The 20,189-nt window shown below is 67.0% G+C and overlaps 1 protein-coding gene across 1 annotated transcript; it reads left to right on the forward strand.

Annotated features, from left to right (window-relative positions):
• The first annotated feature begins 713 nt into the window (after positions 1 to 713).
• NKD2 (NKD inhibitor of WNT signaling pathway 2) lies at positions 714 to 20,189 on the forward strand. The gene is made up of 10 exons (XM_047792581.1): positions 714 to 866; positions 968 to 1,003; positions 1,324 to 1,424; positions 15,638 to 15,698; positions 16,850 to 16,977; positions 17,221 to 17,316; positions 17,866 to 18,013; positions 18,332 to 18,416; positions 18,686 to 18,813; positions 18,959 to 20,189. The coding sequence occupies exons 1-10, from the start codon at positions 842 to 844 to the stop codon at positions 19,513 to 19,515; spliced, it is 1,365 nt and encodes a 454-aa protein (XP_047648537.1). The 5' UTR covers positions 714 to 841; the 3' UTR covers positions 19,516 to 20,189.

Consider the following 20,189-nt stretch of genomic DNA (forward strand, 5'->3'; position numbering starts at 1 on the left):
GGTGCATTAGGAAAGGCTGTAACATCTCCAAGCTGTCACTTTGCAGAACACACAATGGCATTGTTATTGTCGTTGTCACAAAAACACCAGTGTGAGGCACAAAGAGGCTGAAGCCGCACCTTCAGGAAGAAGCCACACCAGCCAGGCCAGGACTGGCCTGGGTTTTCCCAGACTCCCCCTCCTGTGCCTGTCCTTGCAACGGGCCCTCCTGTGCCGGCCCCCTGTCCCCTCCGATCCCCCCCCCTCCTCCAGGGCCCACCGTCATCACCACCACTACGGACAGAGATGCCGGTTGCTTCTCAAGTCCAGGGTGGTGGCCCAGGGTCCTCCCCTGCAGAGCTGCTCTAGAATCCGGACGCCAGACTGGGAAGAGGCGGAGAGGCCTGGGGAGCTGCCCCGGAAAGAAAGGGTCCACTGCAGCCCCTGACACCCTCCCAGGTCCTCGTCGTTGGCGGGCGCCGACCCCCGCCACATCCCGGGTTTGGTGCGCGGCCCAGCGGGGCGGGCGGGGCGGGCTCCCCTGCGGCGGCGGCGGCGGCGGGCGGGAGGCCGGGGGCGGGTGCGCTGCGGGCGGCGGCCGCGGGGGGCGCTGCGGGGGCCGCGGTTAAAGCCCAGGCGCGGGCGCGCGCGCTCAGAGGGAGCCGGGCCGCCGCTGCCGCCGCCGCCGCGCCCCCGCCCGCCCGCCCGCCCAGCGCCCCGCGGCGGCGCCGGACCCCGGCCGCCCGGTCCCTGCGGCCCCGCGCATGCCGGGAGCCCGCACCGGACCCCAGCCCTGCACCTGAGCGCGGTGCCGGGAGCGCAGGCGGGCGGGCGGGCGGGCGGGCCGGGGCCCGGGGGCGACATGGGGAAATTCCAGTCCAAGCACGGTGAGATGCGGGCCGGGGCGGCGGGCCGGGGGCGGCGGGGGGCGCGCGGCGGCCACTCACTGTCCCTTCCCTCTTCCCCCCGCCCTCCGGCCGCGCCGCAGCCTCTGCAGCCTTCAAGCGGAGAGAGAGCCCCGAAGGTGAGCGCGCGGGGCGGCGGCCGGAGCGCGGGACCCGGAGCCCAGAGCGCGACGCGCGTCCTGCCCTGGAGCGCGCGGGTGGGGGGACATGGCCGCGGGGCCCCTGGGAGCGCGCAAGTCTCCCCGCCGCAGACCCGGCCCGGCCCGGCCCGGCCCGGCCCGGCCCGGCCCGAGCCCTTCGCCCCAGGCCGCGCGCGCGCGCAGAGAAGGGTGGGCGCGCGGGGCGGCGGGCACGGCCAAGGCGCAGCGCCCGGGGCTTACCCGGCGTCTCCCTCCCTCTTTGGTGCCCTGTTTCCCGCGCGTCCGCCCACGGACTGCAGGGGACAGCTTCGTGGTGTCTGCGTACACGAGTGGCCGCAAAGGCATGGAGGAGGCAGAACGTCGGGGCGGCGGCGTGGAGCACAGTGCGTGGGACAAGCAGGTAGGCGTGGTGGGCCCAGTGGCCACTGGGGCGGGGGCAGGAGAGTACTAGCTGCGCCACCCTGACCCCACCGGGCAACAGAAGGCAAACGCCAGATGGCCGGCGACAGTGACGCCGGCTGGGTGAAGAGAGCCATCTGCCCCTGTCACTGGTGGCCCTGTGGCAAGGCCTCAGTGGTCCAGGCTGGAGGGGTGGGGGCCTGGGCCAAGATTTGCTTTAGCGTCCGTGCACTGGGCAGCAGTGATGGCCAGAATCAAAGGCCACCATGCTGCCTACCTGCCTTGAGGGTGACCCCTGGCCTGCAGGGGAGCTCATGGGAGAGCCAGGCTCCAGAGGGACAGCCAAGGCCACCCAGACTGCAGGTGCTGTCAGGGGCCGCAGGGGTCCCTGTCAGGGCTCAGCGTCCCTTTGGGTGGGTCTGGAAGGTGCTGCGTCCAGAAGCAGAGGAGGGCCCAGGCAGCAGAGGGAACACAATGCACAAATTTGCCAGGGAGGAGGGGGGCCGCTGGGTGGCCGGGGCACGAATGTGAACTGGATTTGGGTAGGGAGGTGGCCATGCAGACGGCTGAGCCCCCCCCCCCTTGCCCACTGCCTGCTCCCCACCTTGGCCCCAGAGGCCACTGCAGAGGGCACCGCTCACGGGCACGGCAGCTCCCTTTTGGGAAGACCCTCTTCTGGCTGGTTGATCAATGCACCGTTCTGAGTGTGTTTGCACACACCTGGCGGCTTTGTCCTGGGACGGGGCCGCAAAATGCCCTGAAATGAAACACACGCACGCGTGCCAGTGCCGCTCTCCGCCTCGCGTCCCTGTAGAGACGGGAGGAAGCTGCGTTGTAAGCGACGTGCTGGGTGCCCACAGAGGGGTCGCCTGCGTGTGTGGAGCTCGGCCCTCCCTGGGCGATGACTCCGAAATGGTCGGCGCGGAGCTCAGAGTGGCCCAGGCTCAGGCTGGCCCTGCACTGCCAGCCGCCCACCTGGGGGCCTTCTCCCGGGGCGTGGGCAGCGTGGGCCTGGGGATGCGCAGGTGGGTGGCCGGCGGGCACTCTTTAGTTCAGAAAGGGGCGCCCACACGCGCTCTGGAGAACAGCAATGCTTCAACCTGCTCTGAGGTTATAGACCAGGACTGCAGTGGACTCCGCGGTCTGGGCCGTGTTTAAAAGAACAGCGTGGGTTCGGCCTGGGCTGTCCTCTCGTCCTTGTCCTGCCATGGGCTGGATGTCCTGTGTCCTCTCAAACTCCTATGTTGGGATCGAACCCCAGGGTGATGGTGTTCGGTGGGGGGCCTTTCGGGAGGTGACTCGGACGCGGGGGCAGACCCCTTGCGATGGCCTTAGCCCTCGAGGGTCCCTGAGAGCGCCCTCGTTCTGTCCGTCACAAGGTTACAGCCGGAAGGCCCCATCAGTGACTCAGGAAGGGGCCCTCGGCGGACACAGGATCTGCCGGCCCCTTGGTCTCGAACGTCCGGCCTCCAGGACTGGGAGCGGTCACTTTCTGCTGTGTATAAGCTCGGTCTGCGGTGCGTTGTCATGGCAACCCGAGCCGACCGAGCCTGCGGCCTCGTTGTGGCGCTTTTCAGCGGGACGAGGAGGGAGCACGCTCGCAGACTGAGGGGTGGTCCTTTCAATCACACCCAGTCTCCCCATCTGCGCCCCGTGGGGCTGTGAGGCGCCCCTGCCGGGCGCCGGCCTGGAGTTGGACCTTCTGGGCCGGGGGCTCAGATACCTCACTGCTCCTCCCTCGCCAGGCACGCGTCCCCAGCCGAGCCCCAGGCTCGCCCACCGCCCCTGCTCCTGGTTGTGCCCAGACATTGCTCGGTTGGGGACATCGCGGCCCCTTCTCTGTGCAGTGTCCAGAGCCCTGCCTTCCCAGGGGTGCCCCGGGCATGGCCAGCCTGACCACACAGGGCATCCAGGACGTCTGACTGGGGCCGGGGGTGACACGTCCTCCTATTTGGAGCTTCCACGCAGGTCAGCCCCTGTGTGCCATGGTGCCCCAAGACCCGTGGCAAATGACCCTGTGGAAAGGAAGTGTGTGTCCACCACCCGCCCAACTCGCCTGTCCTCCCCACCCCCCAGAGAGAGATGAGGTTGGTTTTGCCCGCTAATTAGTGAGCTGTGCCGGCTGCTGCCTGCTTAGTGCACGTCTGAAAGATCTCCGACAAATGGCAGTGTTTTCGGGGCGGGCGGGGGACTACCTGCTTCAGGATCTAGAATAGTCTCTCGTCAGTTCTGAGGGACGCCACTTCATTGCCAGGCGCCCCCAGGGGCCAGGGCTGTGCCAGGTGCCGGAGCGGCACAGAGGATCCAGGAAGGGAGTGACGGAGGTTGTGTGGGCGTTAGAGTCATCGGGGGAGGGGGGGACGGGCACTGGTGGTGCTATTGCCAGGGTGGGGCCATGGGGTCCTGGCAGGGCTCCTGGAGTTTCATCCTTCTCAGCACACACTCGCTCACTGCCTGTCTGTCGGATTTCTTCTGTGCCCCCTGAGGGGCACCAGAGGTTAGAAGTCAAGAATCACCCCTAAAGATGGAAATTTGCTGCGACTCGAACACGGATTTCTCTTAGGGAAGCCTGAAAGGGGGACTCTGCAGCCCGCTGCGGAGGCGGTATTTTAACTGAGACTCGGGTCGTGAGTGGGAAGCCCCTTTGGGGCTTTGCCCGCAGCCCAGACGCCTCCCCCCTCCCCGACCCATCAGCGCAGAGCTGCAGGGGGTAAGCACCCAGGAGGGACAGGCTGTGTCCTCCGCTGTGGGTGCCCAGCTCCTGTGCAGCCACCAGGCCGCAGCCACGTGCAACGAGTGGCCCGTGTGCCTTCCAGCCAGCTGGGTGGTGGGCGCTCTGGCCAGGGCGCAGGTCCACAGACTGAGTGCCAGGCTTCCTCGGCCCTGCGCTGGGGATGCTGTGACCTCTGCAGTCCTGGCCCGAGAAGGGACCCTGCCAGGAGTGCTGTGCTTTCTCTCGGGCGCCCACTGCACACCCAGGCCTTGGGGACCAGCAGCCCTGTTTCTGCCTTCGGGTAGGGCCCAGCCGTGTGGGAGGCCAGCGCAGATGTACGCAGAGCCTGGGGGCCCCCTGACATGGGCCTGGGGACCCAGACCTTGTGGGTCAGTGGGGGAGCCTCCCAGGGTCAGGCGGTAGACGTGCCCCTCCCTGGCGCTCCCTGGCCCAGGGTCTGGAATTGCAGGCAGCCCTGCCAACCTGTGCTTAGTCTGGGGAGGCCCTCGGAGCCCCGCTCTGGGGCCAGATTCCGCAGAGCGAGGAGGAGCCGCGGGACCGCCACTGGTCTAAGGTCCAGCCTCTGCCAAAGGAGTGAGGGAAGAGCCCTGGCGCCACCGTGGCAAGCGCGGTGGGTGCCACATCTGAGTAGCACCTGCCTGTCGCCTCGCCTGGTTGTCGCTTGTGGAGAAGTTGTTTGGTAGGAGAGCTTCACTCTATCATTTCTTAGACAGTCCGGGCGGGTGGGTGGGCGTCGGCCCTCTGTCTGGCCAAATGGTGCCACTTTGAAACGGGCTGTGAACAGAGACGCAGCTGCAGTGTCAGCTCGGAGGCGGCGGTTCCGGCTGGCTGCGGGGTGACCGGGTGTCAGCTGAGGCCCCTGCCCCGCAGTCCCTCGTGGCACCCTGGGCGCCCTGGTGAAGATCAAGTGGCCCTTCAGCCCTAATTGGAGGGGGGGCAGCGAGCTCGAGGTGTGCCAGCGGGGGTTCTGTCCTGGGCACCGTGACCACCATACGCTCAGGACTCCTGGCCTCTGGAATGAGCTTCCTGGGCACCGCTGTTGCTGAAGTTTGTCAAAGCAGTGACAACACGGTGGCCGGTGGCTCCTTGCCCTGAGCAGGGGCAGCTGCGTGTCATCTGTTCGCGGAAGCGGACAGGTTCACCTGAGCCAAGGCACCGCAGCGTGGGCACCGCACCCAGTCTCAGCGCTTCTGGAAGACGTGACCGCGCGGCGTGTCCGGGGCCGGGCTGACCTCCTTGGAGCAAAATAGTAGCCAAGATCTGTATTGCGGTTGCGTCTCCCTTGCAGGCGGCACCCGGTTCGCCTTCAGCCATGTCGCCTGGGCGGCCAGTGCCCGTGCAGAGCTGGCGGGCAGGGCGACCCGGCATGGGTGGGGCTGGGCCGAACTCCCAGCCTCCCCAACCTGCCTCGCTTGGGGTCAGGGGTTTGGTCGTCTCCTTCTCAGGACATGAGACGTTGAGGCCACGAGTGTCCCTCATTCTCATTCCCCCCGTTGGCCAGGGGGTGACCCCCATTCAGCCCCAACAATGTTGTCAAAGAAATCCTGGGGGCAGACAATGGCTGGGAACCCCAGTCCATGGCTACTTGAGAATGAGGGCTCACCCTGCCCGGGGCTTCCTCTGTCCCCTTGTTAGGAGGCGAGGCTGGCATGGTGGCCCAGAGCCACCCAGACCCGGCCAGATGCTCAGGTCTCTGGGCCCCAGCCTGTCCTCCATGGCCCTAGGCTGCATGCTTCAGCTTGGGTCCGACAAGGAGAGATGCGGTGACTGTTGTGCAGAGAGCAGAACAGGACCCGCGCTGGGGCTGCCGGGCACAGGGTCCCTGTTCTCGTCCCGGTGCCGGGCGCGAGGGCCGCCCGCTGCTCAGTGAGACAGGTGGTGCTGATCTCGGCTCTTACGCCAGGTGCCCCCAGGCAGGAGGAGCGAGCGCCCTGCCCACACCAGGAGCTGTGAGCTGCGCCCAAGAGTCGGCAGCGCCCCCCGACCCCGGTGCTCCGGGCAGGCGTGGCGGATGTGGGGTCACCGTGGCCCCTGCCTCCTTCTCCCTGAAGGGAAAGCTGTGGCCGCCACCTCCGGAGCAGGGGCCCGGTTTGCGGGAGCAGCTGTTCGGGAAGGGTGGATCCATCTCCTGCGTTTGCCCAGCAGCCAGGATTCGAGGGAAGCGCCGCCTGGGCTCCAGGTGGAGCCTCACCTGGGTGGACGCAGCCAAAGGCACCGGAAGGAAAAACCCATGTTGCCTGGAGTGCCCAGGGCTCCTGAGGCAGGCCTGGGGTACGGATGCCCACCTGCCCACCCGGGCCCCCCAGAGGGCTCTCCGTGGGGGGAGGCGGAGGGCACAGCCCTGCAGGGCCGAGGGATGGGGAGGTGGGTCCCGGGACGGGGCAGCAGTCTGCTCTCTCCATGGCCCCTTCTGCCCAGTAGGGCGCCCGCTGGGCGATTCCGCGTGTGGGGCGAGGGGCTGACAGTGTCACAGCAGAAGCCCCGGCCAAGGAGGGGGGCAGGTGCAGCCCTCACCAGGGGGCAGCCTCTGCAGCCGACAGCCTATGGTTTGCTGTGGCAGCTGTAACGGAGTCCCGTGGACAGACAGACTGACGGGGCGGCTCAGACAGTGGACTTCTTATCTCCGCCCTGGAAGCCGGAAGTCCCAGGGTGGGCGACTGCTTCCCTGGGGCCTCCCCTCCCCACATGCTCACTGGGCCGACCCCCAGAGGGGATGTTCTCGTGTCAGGACACAGGCCCTTGGGATCAGGGTCCACCCCAGTGACCTCGTCTTAACTCAGCCCAGCCCGGCTGCATCCCAGCCCAGCTCCAGCCCAGCCCCAGCTCAGCTCCAGCCCGGGCAGCAGGATTGCAGACGTGGTTGTGGCTGCCTTTGGCACGACGACTTGATTAGCTTACAGCCCAGTCTGAGGGCACTGAATTACTGAGTGCTCCAGCAGGGAAGCCCAGGAAGCCACTCGGCAGGTGGATTCTGGAGGGGTCTGGGCATCACGTCCCTGGTGCCCCTGAGGTTGAGACTGTCCCTCCTTAGCAGGGAGGAAGCTGCTGGCCCCATGCGGGATAAGGCTCCCCATCTCCAGTGTCACCTCCCTGCAGGGCCCCCTACCCCAGGCCTCTGCCCCCTCCTCCCCGTGGTGCTGCTGCTGAGCTGGTGACCAGCTGCTCCCAGGAGCCCGAGGGGCCTTGCAGGTGCAGTCCCTACGCCAAGTGAGGATTGCACCGGCACCTGGGACAGAGAGTGGGTCCCCTTCAATGGCGTTAGGAGCCGCTGGCCCTTGCACCGGGCATCTCACAGCCCAGCCATGTCCGGTTTGGGCAAAGCTGACCTGCGGCCCTGGCCAGGCCAGCCTCTGCAGAGCAGCCTCGTGCAGCTGGCCACTGGGCCTCGGGGCCTCGGCTTCGCCGTGAATTTCAGCCTCTCCCGGGTTGTTGTGTGTCTGGTGACCATGCTGCCAGCAGGGAACACAGTCTGCTCAGTCCTGCTGTGGCCAGAGGGATTCGTATTTCAGGGAAGTTGTAATTCGCTTTGAGCTCTGAAATCAGAGAAGCAACAAGGCACAGGATCATTTTATCTTTTGTCTTTTTTTTTTTTTCCTGCCATTTCTTGGGCTGCTTTCGCGGCATACAGAGGTTCCCAGGCTAGGGGTCAAATCGGAGCTGTAGCCACCAGCCTACGCCAGAGCCACAGCAATGCTGGATCCGAGCCACGTCTGCAGCCTACACCACAGCTCACGGCAACGCCGGATTGTTAACCCACTGAGCAAGGGCAGGGATCGAACCTGCAACCTCATGGTTCCCAGTCGGGTTTGTTAACCACTGCGCCACGACGGGAACTCCCACAGGATCATTTTAACAAGCCACTGAGCTTGGTGAATCTAGGGGCTGCCGTGGCAGGACCAGGGCCTCCTGCTCACCTAGAACAGGCACCCTATCCATGGCCTTGTCCCGGGCACGTGGTCAGCGATGCAGGGCCCTCGGAGCTCCGTCCTTCCTGTCATCCACAGGCCCCGTGCTGTGATGCTGAACTTCTGGGACTCGGCCTCAGCGGAAGCTCACGGCCGAGTGCAGCCTGGGTTCGGTTCTATCTCCTGACCCACAAAAGCCTGCCTCGTGCAGCCCTCTGTGGGTGTCCAGCCCTACGAGGCCACATTCAGGCCCCTCTGAGGCTTTCCCCCAACCGCAGACTGTCCCGTGGCCCTGCTGCTGCCGGCTCAGCTGGCCTGGGAGGCCCCGGCCTGGGCTGCACTGCTCTGCCCACTAGACCTCCTGCTGCTCGGACAGCCTGCGTCCCCGCCCCACCCGCCCGGCTTAACGGGAGGCTTCCCCTGGCTCTGCCTTCGCTCCTCACCGGAGCGATCATGGCGCTGCCTCTGCCCTGGGCCCTGAGGTTAGGGGTGGTGTGCTGTGGCAGGTGGAAGATGCACACCTCGTCCGTCGCCCATCGGTCCCCACCAGCCCCAGCCCCGGTGTCCAGGTGCTCTCAGCCTGGCATCCTTCTCTCCATGCTCAGCCTTCTGGCCTCTTGGCAACAACATGTCCACGTCTCTGTTGGCCTCTTGCTGCCCGGGAGCATCTGGGGCTGCCCACGGGCTCGTCCATAGGGTCCGAGCGGCACTGAGCCCACGTGCCCAGGACAGCCTAGGGTTGGCAGGATGCACTGAATGGCTGGGTGCAGAGAAAGGGGCCTGGGGACCGTGGTGCTGTCCTGGGCTGGCAAAGCCATGGGGACCCCGATAGCTGCATCCTGAGCACACACCTCACATGGGCAGAGGGGTGCACCCCTGAGAACACATCTGACACAGACACAGGGCCCCCCCAGCACACGCCTGACACAGACACAGGACCCACTCCCCGCACACACCTGACCCAGACACAGGCCACCCCCCCCAGCACGCACCTGACACAGACACAGGGCCCACCCCCCCGCACACACCTGACACAGATACCGGGTCCCCCCAGCATGTACTTTACACAGATACAGGCCCCCTCCAGCACACACCTGACGCAGACACAGGGCCCCCCGGCACACACCTGACACAGACACAGGGGGGCCCAGATGTCTGTCTGCCACCTGCTTGTCACCCACAGAGAGGGGCCACCCTCTCCTCGGGCTGCGGGCAGAGGGCTGAGGAATCCAGTGTTGGGGGCACTGCCCAGGGCCCTGGTTTTCAACCCGTGGTGGATTCTGCCCAAGGGCCCAGGTGAGGGACACTCCGTCCAGCTGCCCGCGGCGTCTCAGCCCCTCCCACACCCTCATAAACGCACCGTGAAGCCAGGAAGTGCTGAAGTTTGTGGGCGAGGAAGGGGGCAGGGAAATGACAGCAGGGAAGAGAATGTCGGGGTCCGGCCTCCATGGGCACCCACGCCTCCGGAGGGACGGGAGCCGCGCAGGAGGCAGACGCAGGGCCGCGGGCTCCGGCCACCCGCAGGCTGGCCCTGCAGAGGCATTGCTGGGGCCTCTCCCAAGGGACGAGGGACGCTGGCCTGGGCTCCGGGAACTGAGCGAGGCAGGTGCCTGCAGGGCCCAAGGACACACCGAGGCCCTGGTCCTGTGAGCGGGGCGACGCCCAGGCAGCGGGGGGTGGGGGTGGGGGTGGGGTTCCCCAGGTTGGCCGGACCTGCGGAGCCCTGGGGAGAGCCCCAGGGGAGCCGTGCTCGGGGACACGGACCCACACCACCCGCAAGTTGGCATCTCGGGGCCTCCCGAGCCAGGGCCCTTTCTGTGCTTCCCTTGGTTTGTCTGGGATGGTTCGTCTCTTTAAAACAGACCTGGTTTGGCTGTTGGGAAATGCAGGGCTCTGGGGGCTCCTGCCGGCAGCTGCAGCGCAGGCTGCGCCCCTCAGGGTGGTCGCCCCGGGCGGGGGCACCAATGCGGCTGCTGCCTGGGAGAAGGGCCTGTCCTGTGGCTTGTTCCGGGGCTGGAGCGGCCTGTCCCCTGGGTGCTGGGACAGAGGGACCCCGTTCCTGCTCGGGGTTCCGGCAGCAGCTGGAGAAGGGCAGCAAGGCCAGAGTGGGTCTCCTTCGCTGCCCAGAGTTTTCCTGCCACACGGCTGTCCTGGGCCTGGCTCTGCTTCTGAGACAAGATCACCATTGACAAAGACACTTTCCAAAGACTTCTGGTGGCCAACAGGCACATGAAAAGATGCTCAGTATCGCGCATCACCAGGCGCACGCAAACACCGTCACCATCAGATCCAACCTCACACCTGTCAGGACGGCTGCCCCCCCAAAGACAAGAGACAAGTGCCCTGGTGGCCTAGCAGTTAGGGACTCAGCCTTGTCACTTCTGTGGCTCAGGTTCGATCACTGGCCCAGGAACTTCGCAGGCCACGTGGCGCGGTGCGGAGAGAGGGAACCTGCACGCTCTGTAGCTGGGAGGTAAGTTGGGCAGCTTCCACGGAAACCAGTGTGGAGGATCCCGAGTGAGCCCAAGACAGGGCCATCGCGTGACCCAGCAACCCCACTCTGGGGGTCTGTCCGAAGGAAACCAAAGCCCTAATTCAAAAGCCGTATGCGCCCCGTGTGCATCGCAGCATTGTTTACAGCGGCCAGGACTTGGAGGCCGCCTGATTGTCTGCCGACGGGTGAACGGATGGAGTTGTGGCATGTGTGTCCACAGTAGGAATATTATTTGGCATAAAGAAGAAAATCTTGCCAAGACATGGGTGGCCCTTGAGGGTCTGTGCTGAGTCCACTAAGTCAGAGAGAGACAAGTACAAGCTGGTTGTGGGAAAGGGGCCGGGAGGCCCAAACGGGCCAAGGGCAGCTCGCGTCGGGGTTGAGACCGAACTGCTCTTGGGGTGGACTCGGTTCCTGTGTGTGTGCTGGGCCCTCCCCCTGGGCCGGTGGGCAGGTGTGCCCACGCAGGGCGCTTCCCCCGACACTCTGGAGGTGCTTTCAAAGGACGCGACACCCTCATTACCTTCCTCAGGGGAGCTCGGCACGTGGGGTCCTGGGGCTGGAGTCACATAGAAGCTGCTGGCATTTCCAGCCCGTGTCTCTGCTGTGGCACCGGCATCACACACTAGCACGTGGAGCCTCCTAAACTGGAAAACAAGACTTAACACGCAGCGTTCTTCTCCCTCCGGAATGACTCTTCCTATGACATGAGACATGAGGCTTTGACGCGAAGGAAAGAGAACGAGAGGCCCGGCAGTTTTTCCAGAGGAAGAATTCGGAGAGAGGACGACGCCTCTGGGCCTGCGTCTCAAACCCGGCCGGTGGTCGCCGGCACAGGAGCGGGGCCGTGGGTCTGCGCTGTGCTCCGTGCGTTTTGCGCCGGGGAAGCGCGGAGGCAGAGCGGGCGCTGGAAGCCTGATCCCCGTGGTCTTTCTTTTCCGCTGAGGTTTCTCCCTGTTACCTCTGGACACAGACGCAGAGGCGGGCGTGACGGGGAGCAAAGCCAAGTCTGCAGGTTCGTAGCAAAGTGGTGGAGGGTTAAACTGGAAACAGAGTCTCAGGTACTGAGAACCGGAATCCATGAAGAATTCGGGGCCGATCTTAGGGCCACTGCTCCGTCACCCGGGGTAGAGACTGGGTGGTGGTGGTGGGGGTGTGTACAAACGCGTGGGTACACGTGTGTCCGTGCACACACATACGTGCCTGAGTTCGTGCACGCGTGTGCGGATGTGGGCTGTAGAGAGAGTGTCTTCCTGATGCTGCGGTTGTCAGGCTTCCCTGCACAGTCCAGTGGGGGTTCTTCCCCGGGAGTGGCCTGGGTGTCCCCCCATAACCTGTTCACCCCTGTGCTGGGCGCCGGCCTCCGGCCTTCCTCCCGCAGGTGTGGCAGCCATTCTCTGGCGGGTCCCAGCGAGGGGCCGGGGGCCTCTCAGGGGTCCGGGTGTTTGGGACGAGGCTGCCGACAAAGAAGCTGCCGTGGGCTGGGTGCACGGGGGTGCGACACGTCCTGGACCTTCGCTCATTAAAACGAGCAGGATCCCCAACCGCCGCGCTGGGCCGGGAGGGAGGCGGGATGGAAGGGACCCCCTTTCCCTCCTCACGCGGGAAGCAGGGACGGCAGCGAGCAGGCCCACGGGGTCGGGGGCGCTTCTCTCAGGAGACCCTTCGACCCCCAGACACGGAGCTTCTAGACGTAAAGTGCAAATTCGTTTTTTGCAGAGTCTGGTTAAACGGCCCTAACCAGGAAGTGCCCAGGTCTAGAAATGTCCCCGGGGTCTTGAAGCCGAAGCCGGAGGGTCTGGGGTCTGGGGAGGCCGCCGGCCCCTCCCCGCGGCTTCGCGGTCCTGAGTCTTCAGTTCACAGTCACGGCCGCAGCGGCCCCGGACGGAGACGCTCCGTGGGCCTCCCCGCACGAGGAGGGGATCACTAGGCCTGTAAAGCTGCGATGGCCCGTCCGAAACTGTTTAGCCTCCAGGGCCTCCAGTCAGCTCTGCCCCGCGGCCCCAAAGCCGCCTCCGTCTCCCTCGTGGGTGTTTCTGAGCTGTGTCCCCCCGCCATCAGTGGGCGAAGTGGAGGCGCAGCCTCTGACTTCTTGAAGAGACTCTGAGGCCACGTGCGGCCTGCCGCCTGCTGCCCCACTAGCCCCCTTGCCACCCATGCAGCTGCGCCCTGACCTTGACTCTGCGTCTCCCCAGCCCCGCCCTGGAGTCCCGCCCTTGCCTTCTCCCCACGCCCATCCCGCCCACGTCCAGGGACCTGACAGCCCTGAGTGGGTTCCTGGCGCCCAGGTGGCCCAGGTCGTCCTTGCCTGGATGTCACGTCACCCCCGGCCCCTGCCCAAACGGCCCCGGAGCAGCCTCAGTCCCCCGCCGCACAAGCCTGCGGGTCCCTCCCTGGGCCCCGGCCACGGCCCTCAGCCTTTCCAGCTCCACAAACGCCGCCCCGAGGCTCACCGCAGCCCCACGTCGCCACCGTCTGCCGTGACCAGGCAGGCAGCTCCTGGTCCCTGGTCCCTGTCCCCGCCCGGGCTGCCCAGTCCTGGGGCTGCTGCCCTTCACCCTCGAGGAGGGGGGGCTGTCCTTCGGCTTCTGGAGAGCTCCCTGACTGGGAGCTGGAGTCGGTGTGGCGCCCCCAGGGCCCTCCCCACAAGCTGCTTTAGAACCACCTGTGTTACCTGCTCGGGGCGTCTCCTGCCCCCCACCCCACCCCTGACAGCGAGGGCCATCAGTGTCCTGCATGTAGTCCTGTCTGAGCCCCAGGGCTGCAGGACGTGGATGGCGTGGACGACACTGAGTGGGCAGCCCGGGGGAGGGCATAGGCGCTCCGCCTCAGGGAGGTGCCCCGGGAACCCGGGAGCATGTTTGCTGCAGCTGTTGGGACGTGGACGGCTGCGTGACACCTGGTGGACAGCACCTTCTGGACAATTTCTGTGGCCCTGGGCTTGGCCCCCGCAGGCCCTGGGACCCCAAGCGTCCACCCAGATTGAGGTCCACCCTGTCCTGAGGGACCTGGGGAGCATCTGTTCTACCGAGAGCCCTTTTCTGGAGGACGCCCCCCACGGGCCCGCTCTGTGCCCTCCTCCTGGTGCTCCCCGTCCCCCCGCCCCCCCCCCGAGGCCCTCCCCCCCCCCAGGACCCCTGTCTTCTCCTCTCTCCCAGACTGGACTCTCCTGCCCACGGGGGGCCTCTCCCGCCCCCGCCCCAGCACACCTCATCCTGGGGTCGGCGCTCCCACAGGCCCTCTCACCCTCGCCAGCTCTGTCCATTGAGGCCCCGATCCCCAGGCTCCCCCAACCCCCGGGAAGAGTCTGGGTTCAGCTCACCCGGGACTTTGAAGGGAAGCCCAGTGCAGGCTTGAAAGAGAGTTGCCTGCCTTTCCTGGGACAAAACAAACCTGAATTAACCTGAGAGCCGCTGGCGGGGCCTTGACACGGCTTTCTGGCTGCGTGGGGGGGAGGAGAAGCTCCAGGAAGGTCGGGTTCTGAGCACCGCCCCCCAACACACACACGCGCGCGCGCATGCCAGCTGGAGTTCAGCACAGAGTCTGGCAGGGTTCAGGATGGTGGCCTCTGGGGACAGTGACCCAGGGTCCTGACGGGTCCCCTGCAGGGTGAGAGGGGCTGGGATGGGGTGGTGGGGACCCCGCAGCAAAGGCAAAGGGGGAGAGTAAAGTGGGCCGCCGATGCCTGGGAGTGACGGCAGGTGGCAGGCGTGGGAAAGCGCTCCTCAGCCGGGGGTCTGCAGGAGGTCAGGGCGTGGTGGGGTGCAGGGTCCAGGGCGCCACCCCGTGTCACCAAGGAGGACCCCCTCCAGGCAGCAGGGGAGCAAGAAGGCAGGGGCCAGACGAGTGAGAGGCACGGTAGGAGGATTTTATCTGCAGGGGACTCAGAGCTGGAGGGGGCGCCAGGCTCAGCTGAGTGGGGCTGGCCCTCCCTGGAAGGCACTGCTGCGAGAGGGGCCCTTGCTGGGGGACGTCGGAGATGGGGCCGGTCTGCGCCTTCGTCCTGCGCGAGGGGTCGGTCCCGCTGGCGGGGAGGGGCCGCGCGTCCTGCCCGAAGCCCTGCGGTAGGTTTTCCCTGTTGCAGTTAAAGCTCTTGGCCCTTCGATTCAGCCAACACAGCACAGATGGAGGGGCATCTCTGTGTCACCAGGAAGGACGTGACTGACCGCCCCCGTCGCAGGGACGAGAAGGGAAAACCCGCGGCTGCTCTTTCTCCTCCTCGATCGCTTCGCGTTGCAGCCGGGGTCATTGTCTCGGAGCTCAAACACCGCGTGTGCTAACGTCGGGGCGGCTCGTCCACGTTCTGCCGTCCGGCCGAACGGGGGGCCCCACTGGCTGCGTTGCTCAGACTGCCGGTCCCGGCCTGCTCCGCGTGCTCTGGGGGCCGAGCGAGCGTCTCGGGGTCCAGCCAAGGGCTATGCAGACCCCACTCTGGCCCCTCCCCACCCAGAGCGTTTGCCGTCTTGTCTGGACTCAGCACGACCCCCACAGCAAGCGCTCAAATTGCTTTAAAGCCCCGAACATGGAATGATCCCCTGAACCTCCAGTGGCTTTGCGCACCTGTGAGGTCCCGGGTGTCTCAGCCGAGCCCCATGGGACCCAGCCGCCCGCAGGCCCGGGGGCCTCGGCTCTTTCACCTGCGACTGCTCTTCTGGCCAGAGGCGCTGTGCTCAGTGCCTGTCAGACCCTTAGGCGCAGAGGGGAGGGTGGTGGTTGCCGTTCTTGTCCTTCCGTGACTGGCCGGGATGAGACGGGAGCCAGGGGGCAGGTGGGTGTCCGGTCCTGTGCCCGCCTCTCAGCTCAGACCAGGCCCAGGGCATTCTCAGGGCGGCTGCACCCTCGGGCAAGGCCGTGCCACCCATCCTGTGCCCGTAGGGCTCATTTTGAAGCAGCGGTGGTGCTACTGTGGGGCCGTGTCTGGTCCCGGAGATGGTTCTGAAGGAGCCAGGAAACACCGTGGGATATGTGTTTGACTTTCAAAACCTGAGGCTTGGTGGGCAGGGCGAGGTTGGCGGTTCCGGTCCCGGCCCCCGGAGCGCATGCCGGGATGGGCACGGATGGCCCGGTCCTCTCTCCCGCAGGAGCTGCCTGGAGGCGACCTCAAGGAAGGGCCTTTCTGGGAAGACCAGTGCGCCCTGGAGGGTGAGTTCTGACCCCCAGCCTCACCGCCTCCACCTCCTGGGCCCTGGCTCCCGCCCAGGACCCTGAACAAGCTGAGCCCCTGGCCACATGCACAGCCCACACCCCACCCTCTCAACTTACCTGCCAAACCCAAACCAACCCCAGGCAGCCGCAGTCCACACGACGGCCATGAGCAAGTACAGGCAGCTGCATTCCCCAGGCCTGAAAGCAAGCCGTCCGTCCAGGGGTTCCCATCGTGGCTCAGTGGTAATGAATCTGACCAGTAACCATGAGAACGCAGGTTCGATCCCTGGCCTGGCTCAGTGGGTGGCTGTGGCTGTGGCTGTGGTGTAGGCTAGCAGCTACAGCACCGATTCATCCCCTAGCCTGGGAATTTACATATGCCTCAGGTGCAGCCTTAAAAAGACCAAAAAAAAAAAAAAAAAAAAACAGCCGTCCATCAAGTCTGCTTAGAAACGCAGCTCACGTGGGCTGCTCCGGACCAGCACCTGGGCTTCGGAGAAGCAGAGTCAGGGGCCCCGCCTCCACATCCTCAGGTCCCATGAGCCCCAGGCAGGCGGATGGGCCGTCAGCGATCCCCGACTCAGGTGTGGGTCTGCCATGCTGTGTTAGTGCCCGGCTGCCCATATGGTCAGCGTGTGACACGTGCCACCCAGGTCCCTGCCCATGTGCCTCCTCAGGGGGGCGGACGCAGCTGTGCACTGCGCCGGGTGAGCCCAGGCCCGGGGGAGGGCGGGGAGTCCCCAGGGCGCAGGGCCGCCCGCAGCTGCATGAGCACCTGTCCAGGGGCCGAGCCTGCTCCCCCAACACCCAGGCAGAAGGAGCCCAGAAACTAGAGAGCTCGTGATCCAGCCATGCCCAGAGCGTGGGGTTGAGGGAGGGAAGCGGGGCCCTGTGGTGACCGTCCTGGAGGCCCCTCGGGCAGGGCCCCCCCTGCTTCGGAGCCACTGCCGGCCCCGGGGGGCGGGGGCAGAGGAGGGCCACCTGCCGTCCGTGTTCCCGAAGGACGGGGTCGTCTGAGACCCGGCTGGAGAGGACCAGAGGCTGGGCGAGGACTCGGTGGCTCAGGGCCGCACTCCCCACCCTCTCTGCCCCGCGTCGCCCCCGGGCCCGGCCAGGGCTTGGCCCTTCTCACCCGCTTGTCCCTCCAGTGGCACTGCCGCCTGAGAGGGCCGAGGGCCGGGAGGGCCCAGGACAGCTCTTCAGTACAGACGGTGGAGAAAGAGCCGCAAACCGCGAGGGCCCCCGGTGGCTGGGCAAGAAGCGCCTCAACGTGGACGTAGGTCTTCCTGCCGCTCCTCTCGTGCGGGCGGCCGGGGGCCCGGCGGCTCCCTGCGGTAGCCCCAGACCACGGCCGGGGGTGGGGGGCGCCGGCTGGTCGGAGGGACCTCCCCGGGCATCAGTGCAGCACGTGGAATGACCTGGAAGCCCGCCAGGAGTGGGGGGCCCCTCTCCTGGAGGGTCAGGGCTCCCGGCGCAGGGGCGAGCACGACCCGCCCCCCCTGTCCCCCGCCCCCTGCAGGCGCTCCAGTGCGACGTCTCGGTGGAGGAGGACAACCACCAGGAGTGGACGTTCACGCTCTACGGCTTCGACAACAGTGGCAAAGCCACCAGAGAGGTGACGCGCCGTGTCCGGGTCATGCGGTCCCCTGAGGGGCACTGGCAGATGACGAGGCGGGGGCTTTGTGCTGGGGGGACGCTGAGCCCCTCTCTAGCCTGGGAGGGGAGGCGGGGCAGGGGCCGCAGGACCAGGTACCTGGCGAGCCGTCTGTGCCGCCTGCTGTCCTGGCTCCCAGCCTGGCCGGCAGCACCTGTCAGGCAGGCTCGCGCGTCGAGGGGCAGAGTGTGCCCGGCAAGGAAGCAGACAGGCTGGTTGGCTGCAACCAGCGTGTTTGAGTCAAGACCACAACTTCAGGAGTTTATCTGTTGGCTCAGTCCCTTGAACACAGGCTCGGTTTGAGATTTTACCGTCAGAGCGAGGCGGGCGATCCTAGCCGAGCGCTGGCCTGGCCGCTGGGCCCGCCCGCGGGGCCGGGGCCGCTGGCTCAGTCGAGCTCTGGCTCCAGCCGGGCTGCGCTGGGACGCTGACGCTGAGCTAGACAGGCCGCAGCCCGGGCGGGCCCTCCCCCGCCAGGCCGCCTGTCCTGACGCCCGCGCCCGCCCCCAGGACATGTCGAGCCTGATGCACACCATCTACGAGGTGGTGGACGCCTCCGTCAGCCACTCCTCTGGCAGCAGCAAGACCCTCCGCGTGAAGCTGACCGTCAGCCCGGAGCCCGCTGGCAAGAGGAGGGAAGGGCCCCCCGCCGTCCAGGGTGAGGGGCTCGGGCTGCAGGTCTCCCTGCTCAGACGCCTGAAGACCCTGCTGTCATGGCAGCTGCCCCTGCCCTCCCGCCCCATGCCCCTGCCCCCCGCTGGCCTCTCCACGGCGCCCACTCGCCGTGCCCTGGGTACTTGGTCATAGTGCCCCCTCAGGACAAAGACCGCTACGGTCCCCTGAACGTGGAAAGAAGGGCCTGGCACCAGGCAGAGGCTCGAGCTTGTTCAGCGAATGAATGCGTGCGTGGGGGGGTGGGGGAGGAGCGCGCAAGCCAGGGAGGGAGGGAACAAGGGCGCCCGCCTGCCTCTTTCAGACCGGGAGCCCATCCGCTGCAGGACGGAGGGGGAGCTCGCCGAGGACCCCAGGGTGGCTGACAAGAGGCTGTACCTGCACATCAGGTGGGGGACCGGGCCCAGCCCCGCCTCCTGCAGGCGTCGGATGGTCCCCTCAGGGTGGCCTGCCAGGCCGGTGAAGGCCGGACGCTGCGGGGGCGCGCTCCCTGCCGCCTGAGATACTGTGGGGCTTGCAGGGCAGCGAGGGGTCAGCCTCGACTTTGCACTGGCCGTGGTGGTGACCCGGCAGTGGCTGCAGAGGCCAGGGGGTTCCCAGTGGGTGGGGGCGCGGGTCAGAGCAGAAGTCAGCGCCCCCTGCCCTGTGCTCCACGCAGGAGGCCCCACCCCGACGCCCACCTCTGCTCTGAGCGGGGGTCCTACTGTGTGGACGAGAACACGGAGCGGAGGAACCACTACCTGGACCTGGCCGGGATCGAGAACTACACGTCCAGATTCGGGCCGGGTAGGGGCGGGCACGGCGCCAGGGGGATGCCAGCGGGTCCCGGGTCCCTGTGGCGAACTGCAGCGGCGGCTGTGCGGGTGGGGACCCATGGCAGGTGGGCCGGCCCGGGGCCTGCAGAGGGTCTCACGGGCACTCCCATTTGCAGGGTCCCCTCCGGCGCAGGCCAGGCAGGAGCACCAGGCCAGGGCCCCGCACCCCCAGGGCAGGTCGCGCTCCCAGGAGTCGGATGCGCATGCCACGCACCACCGCCGGTGCCAGCTGCCGCCAGAACACGCCCTGCTGGCCGTCGAGCCTGTCCCCCAGGCGCTGGACCTGCAGCCCCGGCCGAAGGGGCAGGAGAAGCAGTTCCTGAGGTCCCCCCAGGGCTCGGGGAGGCCGCCAGGCGGGGGCAGGCCCGGGAGGTCCTTCAGCTACCACCCGCCGCCCCCGACCCCGCAGGCCCCCCAGGACGGCCCCCACCTCCCGCAGCCCCCGCCCCCGCCCTACGGCCACCGGCGCTGCCGGCAGAGGGGCAGGGAGGGCCACTCGCCGCTCAAGGCCGCGCTGGGCCAGCCCCCAGTGCTGGAGCACGAGGTGGTGCGGGACCTGCCTCCCGTGCTGCTGGGCGAGGCCCTGGCGGTGCCCGTGGTCCAGCGCCACGAGCACCACCACCACCACGAGCACCACCACCACCACCACCACCACCACCACCCCCCGGCCTAGATGCCCGCCGCCCGCTTCCGTCCGCCCGCTTCCGAGCTGTTGTGTGAACCTGCCAGCACGCGCGTAGCTTTGGCCCCCACCCCCGCTCTCGCCCCGGCCCCAAAGCAGCCCCGAGGGGCCCCGCGCAGACGTGTGGCGCCTGTCCGCCCGGAGCCGCGCTGTGGGTGCTTTTCTGGCAGGGAGGGCGCGAGCCCGCAGGCCCCGGGGGAGCAGGCGGCCCTTGGGTGGCCACGCGGGTGGGCCCGGCAGCTCCTCGCGGAGTCGCCACCAAGTCAGGGGTGACCGCTGAGAGGAGGGTGGCCGCCTGGGCCGGGAGGTGTGGGCCCCCCCAGACGCGCGCACAGCCCGCCAGGCGCGAGGCGGCTCCTGTCCTCCGTGGACTCTGAGAGCGTCCGCCATGGGCACAGCTGCAGCTTTGCGAACGCGTGGCTCCCTCGCGAGGCTGGACGTTGCCGAAAGCATGAAGCCCGGGGCGTCCACGACCCCCACCCCCCACCCCGCACAGGCAGGAAGCTGCTGCCGCTTGGCCCATGTGAGCAACTTGTGAATTTGTGCAGCTGGTTTTGTATTTGCCTCCTTGCCGCCGACTTTAAGGATAAAGCAAATTAGTGGTCGCCCTGTGACGGAGCTTCTCCCCAGTCATAATAAAGAAGCGTGCATTTGGTAACCTGTCA

This window comes from Phacochoerus africanus, chromosome 1 (genome assembly GCF_016906955.1).
Source record: "Phacochoerus africanus isolate WHEZ1 chromosome 1, ROS_Pafr_v1, whole genome shotgun sequence".
Lineage (NCBI taxonomy): Eukaryota > Metazoa > Chordata > Mammalia > Artiodactyla > Suidae > Phacochoerus > Phacochoerus africanus.